At 43.1% G+C, this 12,879-nt stretch overlaps 1 protein-coding gene across 1 annotated transcript in view; it reads right to left on the reverse strand.

Annotated features, from left to right (window-relative positions):
• The window catches only part of LOC125456373 (atrial natriuretic peptide receptor 2-like), an 86,847-nt gene that overhangs the window by 35,279 nt on the left and 38,689 nt on the right, over positions 1-12,879 (reverse strand). The window contains exons 12-16 of the mRNA XM_059648169.1: positions 9,252-9,373; positions 9,015-9,156; positions 5,978-6,026; positions 5,769-5,876; positions 3,886-4,005 (exon numbers count right to left, since the gene is read on the reverse strand). Coding sequence (XP_059504152.1) covers positions 3,886-4,005; positions 5,769-5,876; positions 5,978-6,026; positions 9,015-9,156; positions 9,252-9,373 — 541 coding nt within the window. The remainder of the gene's footprint in view (positions 1-3,885; positions 4,006-5,768; positions 5,877-5,977; positions 6,027-9,014; positions 9,157-9,251; positions 9,374-12,879) is intronic.

A 12,879-nucleotide genomic window follows, 5' to 3' on the forward strand; every position in this document is an offset into this window, starting at 1 on the left:
ACTTACAGGATCCATATCCCTCTGTTCCCTTCCTGTTCATGTATTCGTCCAGGTGCTTCTTGAAAGCTGCTACTGTATCTGCTTCCAACTCCTCCTTTGGCAGCACATTCCAGGCTGTCACCACTCTTTGTGTGAAAAAATTATCTCACACCTCTCTTTTAAACCTTCCCCCTGCACCTTGAACCTGTGTCCCCTCCACCCTGGAATAAAGGCTCATTCTTTCCGCTCTATCCATGCCATTCACAATCTTATAAAATTCCATCAGGTCACCCTCTACCTTTTGTGTTCCAGTGAAAATAAGCCCTGTCTATCCAACCCTCCTTCATAGCTAAAGTCCCCCAATGAAGGCAAGCATGCCATAAGCCTTTTCTACTACTTTACCTACCTGCGCTGCCACCTTCAGTGAACACTCAAATCCTTCTGCATTTCAATACACTAAAGGGTTCTGCCATTCACTGTACAATTTCTACCTCTATGTGACCTTCCAAAGTGCATCCCCTCACATTTGTCCAGATGTTACATACAAGATGATCAGAGGATTAAATAGGGTGGACAGTGAGAGTCTTTTTCTGAGGATGATGACTTCAGCTTGTACAAGGGGGCATAGCTACAAACTGAGGGGTGATAGATTTAAGACAGATGTCAGAGGCAGGTTCTTTACTCGGAGAGTGGTAAGGGCGTGGAACGCCCTGCCTGCCAATGTAGTTAACTCAGCCACATTAGGGGCATTTAAACAGTCCCTGGATAAGCATATGGATAATGATGGGATAGTGTAGGGGGAAGAGCTTAGATTAATTCACAGGTCGGCGCAACATCGAGGGCCGAAGGGCCTGTTCTGTGCTGTATTGTTCTCTGTTCTATGTTCTAAACTCCATCTGCATTTTTCTGCCCATGCCTCCAACTGATCTATATCCTGCTGTATCCTCTGACAATCCTCCTCACTGTCCACAACTGCACCAATCTTTGTAAAACAACAGCCAAAAGTTATTGGATCCCATAATATAAAATGGAATATACCGGAGGCCATCAGCTCTTGTGCTACAGTAATAGTGTCCTGCCTCTGACCTAGGAGGCCCAGGTACAAATCCTGTCTGCTTCAGAGGAAGTGTCATGCCAGGTCTGTAAATCCTTCCCACACGCAGGCAATAAGATTGGGATGGTCTTCTGATCAGGCATCCTGTAGAAGGTAATCGCAAACTACCAATGACCTTCACCCACAGCATGGATCAATCCAATGGGGCAGTCAAAAAATAAACCAATGAACTGCGGATGCTGTGAATCTGAAACAATATCAGAAATGGCTGGAAAACCTCAGCGGGCTTAGCAATGTCTGTGGAGACAAGTCAGAGTTAACATGTCGGGTCCAGTGAGCCTTCCTCAGAGGTCTCAATGGGGAGTCCATGTCTCGATCCTTGGAAATGAGGACAACTGAAAAGTCAGATCGGGCAGACGTTTCTCATTAAGGCACTATTTTTGCAACATCAGCATCAATGCACACAGCCATGGCATGATTGTTGATGAAACCGAGGCCGGGTGAATTGATCCAATGGGAATGTGTGGCCATTCAGCAGCGATAGGGTTAAAGTAGTTGATGTCCATCCCCTTAATCTACACAAGGTATTCACCCTGTTTTCACTGCACTCACAACTGCTTTCAAATTATTTCGATGTGGCGTCCTGTGCCAGATTATTTTCATCATTAGTAAATGCTCAACAGACAAGTGTATCTATTTTCCAATCAACATTTACAGAGTTATTGTAACACAGACATGGAACAAGAGGGGCTTGAATGCAGGTTTCCTGGCTCAGAGGCAGGGCACTACCACTACAACAAAACTTGCACCCACTATTAGACAAGTGTAACCCGAGCCGGGCACGGGATAAGTCTAGAAATCTACCTCCCCATTGCACTATGACATTGTTTATTAATCAGAAAAACAAAATACGCTTGATTTGTCCCAAGCTACATGATCCAAATTGAAGCTGTAATCCATTTTGTCCGGTGAACATGTGCTGATCAAGGCCTGACTGAGAGAATACACAGTTATTTCACATTGGTTCCTTATTTGGTTGTTTCATTGATAAGGCTGGCAATTGCTGCCAAACATTAGTTTTCCTTGAATCTTTGCCTTTGCACAATTGCAGTCTGTGTGGTGAAGGATTTTCACAGCTCTGTCAGGCCTGGCGATGACAAATGTTTGTCAGTACATTTACAGATGGAATGGTGCGTAATCGGAAGATGTTGTGCGTGACGGTGGAGGTGTTTAGTAACGTTGCAATAGGTTAGAGATAGTAGGAACTGTAGATGCTGGAGAATCTGAGATAACAAGGTGTAGAGCTGGATGAACAGAGCGGGCCAAGCAGCATCAGAGGAGCAGGAAAGCTTTCCTGCTCCTCTGATGCTGCTTGGCCTGCTCTGTTCATCCAGCTCTACACCTTGTTGTCGCAATAGGTAATGCTGTTCTCAGATGGTAAGATAGAATGAAGGGGGAGGCTGTGACTCACTGGGCAGCTGTCTCACCTCTGAGACAGGGGATCCTTATCCTGGAGCACAAAAATCAAAGCCCACAGTGTTGAAGGTACCACCTCGCTGCTGTGACATTTAACCAAGCCCCTGTCTACTCTCTCAAGTCAATGTCATGGAGTCATTGAGGTGTACAGTGCAGAAATAAACCTTTCAGTCCAACTTATCCAGGCCAACCAAATATCCTAAATTAATCTAGTCCCATTTGTCAACATTTGACCCATAACCCTCTAAATCCTCCCTATTCATGTATCCATTCAGATATTTTTGAAATGTTGTAATTGTACCAGATCCACCACTTTCTCTGGCACCTTGTTCCATACATATGCCACCCACTGCTTGATAAAGTTGCTCCTTTTACATCTTTTTCTTTTCACCTTAAAGCTATGCCCTCCAATTTTGGGTTCCCCTATCCTGTGGAAAAGACCTCGTCTATTTACCCTAGCGTGCCCTCATGGATTTTATAAACCTCTATAATGTCACCCCTCAGCCTGTGACACTCCAGAGGAGAAAGCCCCAGCCTATTCAATCCCTCCTTATAGCTCAAACCTTCTAACCTTGTCAACACCCTTTTAAATCTTTTCTGATTTCTTTCAAGTTTAACAACATCTTTCCTACAGCAGGAAGACCAGAAGTGAACACATTATTCCAAAGTGACCTAACCAATGTCCTGTATAGCCGTAACATGCCATCCCAACCCTACATTCAGCACACTGACAAATGAAGGCAGGTGTACCAAACGCTTTCATCAAATATAGCAAGGCACTGTCCAAAGGAGTGGACAGGAGTTCACCCCAGATATTCTGGTCAATATATGACCCTTAATAAAAATAATTGGAAACAGATTACCCAGTTATTATCGTATTACTGTCTGTGGGAACTTGCACATAATTTGTTGGCCATATTCTCCCCACTGTTATGATTATACTTTGGCTGTAAAACCCATCTGATTCACTCATATCCTTTAGGGAAGGAAATCTGCCATCCTTACCTGTGAATCCACGTGACTCCTTCCCCACTGCAATGTGGTTGACTCTCAACTGTGCTCTGCAATTATGTATGGGCAATAAATGCTGCAATCATTCCCCTGAATGAATAACTTTTAAAAAGTGCCTTGGTGTGGCACAAGGCTATAAAAGGCACTACCCAAAGGCAAATTGTCCTGTGTATCTGTGAACCTATTCTGTGTCACACCGTGGGTTGTATCTGTCTAATGCCTGAAAACCAAATGCTTACACTTCCAGCTCTGACATCCCTCAGTTTGACAAGCTTGGATTTTAAATATACAGAAAGAATTTGAAAATAATTCTGATTGACCCACTTTCTTGCAATTCGTTAGCTAATCCAAAAAAAACATCTTACCAAGTTCATCATCTTGTCAACTGGGCTTACTTTGTTGGGGTTCATTTTCTCAAGCATCTTCTTAACTTGTTCAAACGTGGGTCTCATAAGAGGATTGTGTGTCCAACACCTTTTGATTAGCTTCAGGAAAAGAACGAGCATTGCATTAAAATTGCCATGCAAATTCACAAATGTGTTTATGACGAACAATTTTGTACCATCCAATCACAATACGATTTTGCCTGTTCTAGTTCACATCTGTTCCACTCAAATGTTCATAGGATCATAGAATTGTGCAGAAGAGTGGTCCATCTAGTCTTCTCAACTTAAACTACTTTAACCCTGCACTAGTCCCACTTTTGCATAATAGTTTTGAATGTTATGACATTGCAAATGCTCATCCAAGTACTTTTTAAAAGTGGAGGTTTCCTGCGTCAACCAGCGCCCCCCAGACAGAGCATTCTAGATCCCCATCACTCTGTGGGTGAAATAAAATCCTTCTAATCTGGTCTAAACCTCCTGACTTTGAGCTTAACATTTTTATCTCCTTGTTATTGACTCTTCAAAGAAGGGGAAAGCTGCTATCTAATCTCTGCCCTGTATATGGCCCCCCATAATCTTACACATGTGAATCATGTTGCCCTCCATCCCCCACCCTCCAGCCTTAACTGCTCCTAAGAAAACAACCTGAGCTTATCCAGCCTCTCTTCATTGTGGAAATATTCAACCCCAGCTAAAATCCTGGTGAACCTCCTCTGCACCTCCTCCAGTACAATCATATCATTCCTGTGGTGTGGGGACCAGGACTGCACACAGTGCTCCAGCCGTGGCCTAACCATAGTCCTGCCCTGTACACCTCCAGCATGACCTCCCTGCTCTTATAATCCATGCCTTGACTGGTAAAGACAAGTGCCTGCTTTGCATTCTGAACTACCCTATTAATCTGTCCTGCCACCTTCAGGGGTTTATGGGCAAGCACACCAAGATCCTTCTGTCCCTCTGAGTTTCCTATTGTCCTGCCATTCATGAAGTACTCGCTTAGATTATTCCGTCTTCCAAAGTACATTGCCTCACATTTACCAGGATTAAATTCCATCTGCCATTGATCTGTTCATGAGACCAAAACATTTGTATCTTCCTGTAAATTGGAGACAGTAAGTACTGCTGTTGCTGGAAGCTGGAGTCAACAAATGTGGAGCTGGAAAAGCATCAGAAGAGCAGGAAAGTCAACGTGTCAGGGTGAAAACCTTTTCCAGGACTGATTGAGTCATGACCTGAAACTTTGACTTCCCTGCTCCTCAGATACTGTCTGACCTGCTGTGTTTTTCCAGCTCCACCTTTACTGACTATATCTTCCTGTACCCTAACACCTTCCTCTTCAATGTCAACTACCCAGTCAATCTTCATCTCATGTCATCTTAAACTACTCTATCTTCCCCCCTCCCCCCAACATTCTCATCAATGTCAGTTCTGAATGTCACAGGCAATAAGGAACCCAGCACTGATCCCTGTGCTAGACCACTGCACACCAGGCTCCAGTCACACAAACAGCCTTCTACCACCACCCTAAGCATTTTTAGACCCAAATACTTTTCCTTTCAAGCTCTGTATTTTTTTCACTGTTCAAATATTTAGGCAATTTCCTTTTGAAGATTATTATTAAATTTGCTTCCAACATACTTTAGGGCCATGCATTCCACATGTAGAAAAATTGTCTCTTCAAAATTCTTTTGCCTATTGTCTGCACCTTCTAGACGCCAACCCTTCTGCTACCGAAGAACCACTATTTAAAATGCTTTAGTGGGTGGCAAATTGTATTTGAATTTCCAGCTAAATCCTCTTAAGACTGCTTGCATTCATTAAATGACTGTGCAGGATCTCGTTTTACTGAGCAGGCAGCTTACCTCAGTGTAATCCCCCTGGTTTGGGCAATCACTATTGGGCTTTTCATCATTAATCTCGGGAAGGCAGGGACGCCAAGTTGGTGCAACCTTATCGAGGTCAATGTCCCCCTTGAACACAAGTGGATGTAATAAAATGCAGTTTAATCCTGGTTCATGAAGGTTGTGAACTGTATTGTAAAAGTTGACCACCAAGATGGGTAAATACTTACTGAGACTGGCTCACAGCGTGTTGCAATTACAAGCAGTATAATGGAATAGCTGAATATAGAAAAAACATGTTTTCAGATTCACTTGAAAGAAAACAATCCCAGTTCATGCCATGAATGAAAATGTATAAAAAGATATCAAAGTTTGAGTACGTGTACAAATAGATTCAAGAACAGCTTCTTTTCTACTGTTATTAGACCTCTGAATGGACCTCTCAAATTTTAAATTTAATGTTAATCTCGCACGCTGTGCGCTTTCTCTGCAGCTGTAACATTGTATTCCTCGCTCCGTTCTATTACCCTCATGCCTGTACTGCATGAAAAAAACTTTCCACTGTACCTAGGTACATGTGACATTAATAAATCAAATTAAAATGACGTTCAGCTCTTCCACTAGATTGATTCACCCATCTTGACAAGCGATGGGAGAGTCTTATTCCAACATGTGCATCCTGAAATGAACCAAACAAAAGTCTCCCAGTTGAACCAACAAATTTTTTTTCCATCACTTGCTGACCAGGCTTTACACCCTCTTACCACATGCCCTTGGTGCATCTGAAAAGTCTTAACATGTTTGGCCAAACACTTCTTCCTAGGCAATCAAACTCTGAAGTGGGATTCGAACTGAGAGCTCAGAGGCACGGCTACTGATGCTGTACTGCAATACCTTACTATCCATATGTTATGGTTATTCCACAACATCCAATCTTGAGAGTGTTACAAAAATCGCTGGCCCATTCTTGAGAAATTCTCGGTTGGCATGAGGGGTCATGGTGGGTGTCTGCAAGGCATGAGATAGCATGGATTGATGAGGTGGGGTTTAGAGAGTGTTATGTTGTACATATTGTTTTGATTCAAAAATTGATGTCATCTGGGAAAGGTCAGCTACTTCAGTCCAATTTGCCTCCATACCCAGCATCCTGCATCAGTATCCCAGCAGCAGCCAAAACAATTATCAGAGAGCCTCTCCACCCTTGAATTTAAAGAAATCCCGACTCCTGAGTCCAATTGTCCTGTAGAAACAAGAAGAAAAATCCATCCCTGTGTTTCCAGTGCTACTAAAAACTGAATTTTTCCTCACTGTCTGTTTACTTTTTAATATCTGCCCATCATACTCACTTAAGTCTATCAATGCCTTTTATCTAAATTACCTGTAAATTCATCAATTCACTTCAACTGCTTGTCATACATTGTAAGATACAATGTTGCGGTGCAAAGATAACAATCTCTCCCTCAATGTCAGCAAAACTAAAGTGCTGATCACTAACTTCAGGAAGGAGGAGGACATGACCATATCTACGTCAATGGAGCTGAGGTGGAGAGGGTCAAGAGCATCAGGTCCCTAGAAGTGATGATAACCAACAATCTGTCCTGGTCCTCCCCTGTAGATGTAACGGTCAGGAAGGTACAACCTCTTCCTCAGGAGCAGAAGGAAATTTAGCATGTCCAGAAGGACTTCCACCAACTTTTACAGATGCACCATAGAAAGCATTCTACCTGGGTGCGTAATAGCTTGGTACGGCAACTGCTCTGCCCAGGACTGTAAGAAACTGCAGAAAGTTGTGAGCACAGCCCAGACGATCGGGCAAGTCAACCTTCCATCCATTGTCTTCATCTATACTTCTCATTGCTGCAGAAAGGCTGCCAACATATTCCCTCCCATGCCGGCTAGACTCTCTTCCAACCTCTTCCATCAGGCAGAAGGTACAGAAGCTTAAATACCAAGAGGTTCAAGAACAGCTTCTTCCTCCTTCTTGGTAGCCTGCTGAATGGACCTCTCAAATTTCAAATCTAATGTTGATCTTGCTTCAGTACACCTCCGGTGCAGCTGTAACATTGTATCTGTTTAAGCACACTATGATCTGCATGTCCTTGTTTGTTAAGTCCCCAAATGGCATGCAAAACAAATCTTTACTTGGATCTTTACAGTATTCGGGTCCATGTGATAACAATAAATTAAATCAAATCAATTCTAACCACTCTCTGGATGAAGAGGGTTGTTATGAATCACAGATCGGATTCCTATCCTTTTCCACCAATGATACTCAGAAGCACATGGAATAGTAGAAAGACAGAATGGTTGCAATCTAGAAGGGGATTGTTCAGCCCATAGTATTAATGCTACCTCTCAGCAGGATAAATTCAGCTGCTCTGAATCTCCCATTTTTCTCTGCAGTCCTGCAAATCTTTGCCCTCCCAATATCCAATTCCATTTATAAAGACCATGAATGAACTAGTGTCGAACACAGACCGCGATAATGCATTCCAGATCCTAATCACCTTGATGCATACAATAGTTTTTCCTCATGGCTCCTCTGGATCTTTTCCTAGTTGCCTTATACCCTCTGGTACTTGATCCTTCCACCAATGGGAACAATCTTTTTTTTCCCCCTACCTTCTTTATGCAGAGTCCTCAGGATTTTGAATGCTAAATTAGGGTGGCGCAGTGGCTCAGTGGTTAGCACTGCAGCCTCACAAGGCCAGGGACCCAGATTCGAATCCACTCTCGAGTGACTGTCTGTGCGGAGTTTGCACATTCTCCCCGTGTCTGTGTGGGATTCCTCCGGGTGCTCTGGTTTCCTCCCACAGTCCAAAGATGTGCAGGCTAGGTGGATCGGGCCTGTTAAATTGCCCGCAGTGTTCAGGGGTAATGCGGTTATAGGGGGATGGGTCTGAGTGGGATGCTCCAAGGAGCGGTGCGGACTTGTTGGGTGAAACGTAGGGAATCTAATCTAAATCAAATCCCTTCTTAGCTCCTTTATCCTCAAGGAGATTCTAACTGCTTCAGTTATTCAGGAGACAGAAGTCTATCATGCCCAGAAACATTCCCACTCCTTCACCCTGTCCAATGTGCTGACATTACTACAAAAGAATAGACCCAGCCAAGGCCAAACCTGTGTCCCACAAAGACCAACCGCAATATTCTCCCCATTTTCCATGCCCTCTCTAAATCTGTTAAACCCAATACATCTCCATTAACTATCATCCCAACCTTATAAGCAACCAGTGAACGGAGCAGTTTGTATTGGAGCGAAGTTACCTGTAAACATCTGCAGTTGGGGTAACATTGGAAGTCAAGCCTGTAAATGCTTCTGGAGCACAGTAAATGCTTCTTGCCCTTGCATTGAGCGTGGGAGAAAATTCTTCAAAATCATCCTTTCGGTAAGCTGCTAAGCCGTAATCTTTACAAAGTAAAATTGAAACAGCAATTCAGAGAGCCATCCTGACTGTGATGCTGCATTGCATTATCCTGGCCAGCTTGCATGACTGAAATTACCTGAGATTTTGCAGACCCATCTATCATCGATGATGCAGTTCATAGCGTGTAACCTCCCGTGGTAAATTCTGTGCTGATGAAGGTAAGCCATTCCCCGAGCCAGGTCAGTGGCAAATGACAATCTAAAACAACAACAAAGACTTACATTTACATTGAGTCTTTAACGTGGAAAATAAATGTTCTAAGGTGCGTGACCAAATTAAAAGAGATAAATGGACGGTGAGCCCAAAGAGGGAGGAATTATTAAGAGAACTACAGAGAAGACTTTATGAGGAGCCGGATGTAACAGGATGAACAAGAGGCAGAGTGATGAGGAGATTACAGGGGGAGGGATTGTTCAGTGTGGAATTTAATGTGGGCGTGAAGGAAGGTGACACACAGAAGAAGTCAGACTAAAGGGGAGAGGTTGGCCTAGTGGTAATATCACTGGGCTATTAATTGTAAGACCCAGGTAATGCTGTGAGGAACTGCGTTCAAATCCCACAAAGGCAAATTTCAAATGAAACGTGGAAATTAAGAGTTGTATGGTGACCATAAAGCTATTGCTGACTTTCTGGGGAACAAAAAGTGCCCATCTGGTTCATTAATATCCTCCCTTTAATCATAGAATCCCCTGGAAACAGGCTAAATGTCCACACTGCCTCTCCAAAGAGCTTTTCACTACTCCTGCATTTCCCATGTTGACTGGCCTTACATAAACATCCCTGGACACTACGGGTAATTTAGCATGGCCAATCTGCACTAACCTGCACATCTTTGGACTGTGGGAGGAAACTGGAGCACCCAGAGGAAACCCACGCAGGCATGAGGAGAACATGCAAACTCTGCACAGTCACCTGAGACTGGAATCAAACCCAGATCCCTGGTGCTGTGAGGCTGCAGTGCTAACCACTGAGCCACCGTGCTGCCCCTGTAGGAGAGGAAGCTGCTGCTGCCTTGATTCCAGGCCCAGGCTAATGTGGCTGACTCTTAACTGCCCCCTGGGCAATTAGGGATGGGCAATAAATACATTGCCGTGAATGAAAATAAAGAATGGAAATTTCAGGGTGACTCTAGGACATTTCTATATCCACCACTGCTCACAGGTCAACAGGATGGTCAAGAAAGCATTTGGCATGGTTGCTGTACTATTGGTCACGAGAGGCCTGGGAGCAGTAGACCTGTAAGTCTGACGTCAGTGGTGGGTAAATTGTTGGAGGAGATTCTGAGAGACAGGATCTACATGCATTTGGAAGGGCAATGACTGATTAGGGATAGTCAGTGTGACTTTGTGCATGGGAAATCATGTCTCACTAACTTGATTGTGTGGTGGATATCTACATGGACGTTAGTAAAGCTTTGACAAGGTTCCGCATGGTAAACCAATTAGTAAAGTTAGATCTCATAGGACTCAGGAGAGTTTTTCAATTGGATACAAAGTTGGTTTGATAGTAGGAGGCAGTGGGCAGTAGTGGAGGGTTGGTTTCAGACTGGAGGCATGTGACTAGTGGTGAGGGATTAGTGCCGGGTCCACTTTGTTTGTTCATTTATATAAATGATTTGGATGAGAATTTAGGAAGCCTGGTTTGTAATTATGTGAATGACATCAAAATTGGTGGTAAATTCGACATTGAAGAAGATTATCTGAGATTACAAAGAGGTTTTGATCAATTGGGTCAATGGGCTGAGGAGTTGCAAATGGGGCTGAATTTTGATAAGCGTGAGGTGTTGTGTTTGGCAAAACAAACAAGGATAGGATTTATACAGTTAATGGTAGGACTGGGGTAGTGTTGTTGAACAGAGAAACCAAAGGGTTCAGATCCATAATTCTTTGAAAGTTGTATCACAGGGAGACAGGGTGGTTAAGAAGACTTTAAGCCAATTTTGTATCCAATCGGCAAGCTCACCCTGAATCTCATGTGATCTAATTTTACAAATTAGTTAACTTGAGTACAGGACTTGGATATCATGTTGAAGTGAGGCCACTTTTGGAGTGCTGTGACAAGTTCTGATCATCCTGCTATAGGACGGATATTATTAAATTGGAGAGAGTTTATCAGGATGTTGCCAGAACTGGGGAGCTTGAGTTATAAGGATAGATTGGATAGGCTGGGATTTTTTTTTCCCATCGAATGTCGGAAGTTGATCTTATAGAGATTTATAAAATCATGAGAGCCAAAATCATAAGGCGAATAGCAAAGTCTTTTCCCTACGATAGGGAATTTCAAAACTGGGGGGCAAATTTTTTTAAAAGGTGAGAGGAGAAAGATTTAAAAGGGACTGAAAGACAACTTTTTCCACTCAGAGGTTGGTTCAAATGTGGAATGGTCACCAGAGAAAGTGAGATATGCAGGTACAACTCGAACTTTTAGAAGACATTTGGGTAAGTCCATGAATAGCAAAGGTTTCAAGGAATATGGGCCAAACACAGGGAAGTGGATCTAATTTTGGTTGTGATTATGGTCAGTGTGGACAAGTTGGACTGAAGGGTCTGCTTGTATGCTGTATGGCTCTGCGACTCTACAAGGTTGTATTGCCGACACCATTCCCTTTCAGGGTAGGATCTACAGGATCTCCTTTGTCTCGTATGGTCATGGAAAAGACTCTTGTTTGTTGTATGATCACAACTGGGTACATGTTATGCTGATATGATTGAATAGCTGGGGGACTTGGATGGCCATTCTTACTTCTTTGATATTCTAATTTCTTCTTCAACTTAGCCCAATTAAGATCAGCATAGTGGGTAGTGCTTAAGGCACTCCCCATATTAACCCTTTCAGACCCTTACACTCTGACGCAACAGACATTACACATATAGAGATGGGAGTGGTGTTGGGGAGCGGGACATGAAGAGATTTTGAAATATAAATTTGGGTTGTTCAGCGATTGGGGTGCAATGTAGATCAGTAAAGACTGGGCTGATGGGAAGAGTCAGATATGTTGCAGAATACAATAAACCTCAGCTTTTAGGTGAACAAGTGAATAGGAGCTTGTGAATAGGAGATCAGATGGTGAGCTTCTTTTAGATGGGCCACAGTCTGTCAACAGTGACGGGAATGAATTTTAAGTTGTTAGATTTGTTGAATCTGGGGACTCACAGAGTACAGAACCTTTAGGCTCTGAGCTGGAGGATGACACTGCTGTCATGCTAATATTACTGAACTTAAAATCCAGTGGCACAGCCTCATTATGGGGATTTGAGCTCAAATGCCACTAGATCAGCTGGTAGAATTTACATTCTGTCAAGTAAATCTGGAAAATAAAGCTTTTCTTACTAACAATAACCATGACAACTATTGTTGAATGTTGCAAGAATCCATCTGGTTTGCAAATTGAGGCAGAGAAATCTGCCATCCTTACTTATCCTGGGCAATGCGGCTGACTTGGAAATGAATCCCCTCATATCACATGGCAGGCATGTTAAATCTGCATTTCTTTTACAAGGCTGGTCTACACTTTCTAGGCAATGGTGAGCCCCAGAATGTTAGTACAGGATTCAGCAATGATAATGTTTTTGAATGATGAGATGAACTCTCTCTTATTAGACCAGACTATTGTCTGGTGCTTGAAGATGATTCACTGTTTATCAGCCCAAAGCTGACTGTTGGGTAGGTCTCGTTTCTTGTAGGCACAGTCAACTTCGGTATCT

The sequence above is a fragment of the Stegostoma tigrinum genome, chromosome 8, assembly GCF_030684315.1.
Source record: "Stegostoma tigrinum isolate sSteTig4 chromosome 8, sSteTig4.hap1, whole genome shotgun sequence".
NCBI classification, from domain to species: Eukaryota; Metazoa; Chordata; class Chondrichthyes; order Orectolobiformes; family Stegostomatidae; genus Stegostoma; species Stegostoma tigrinum.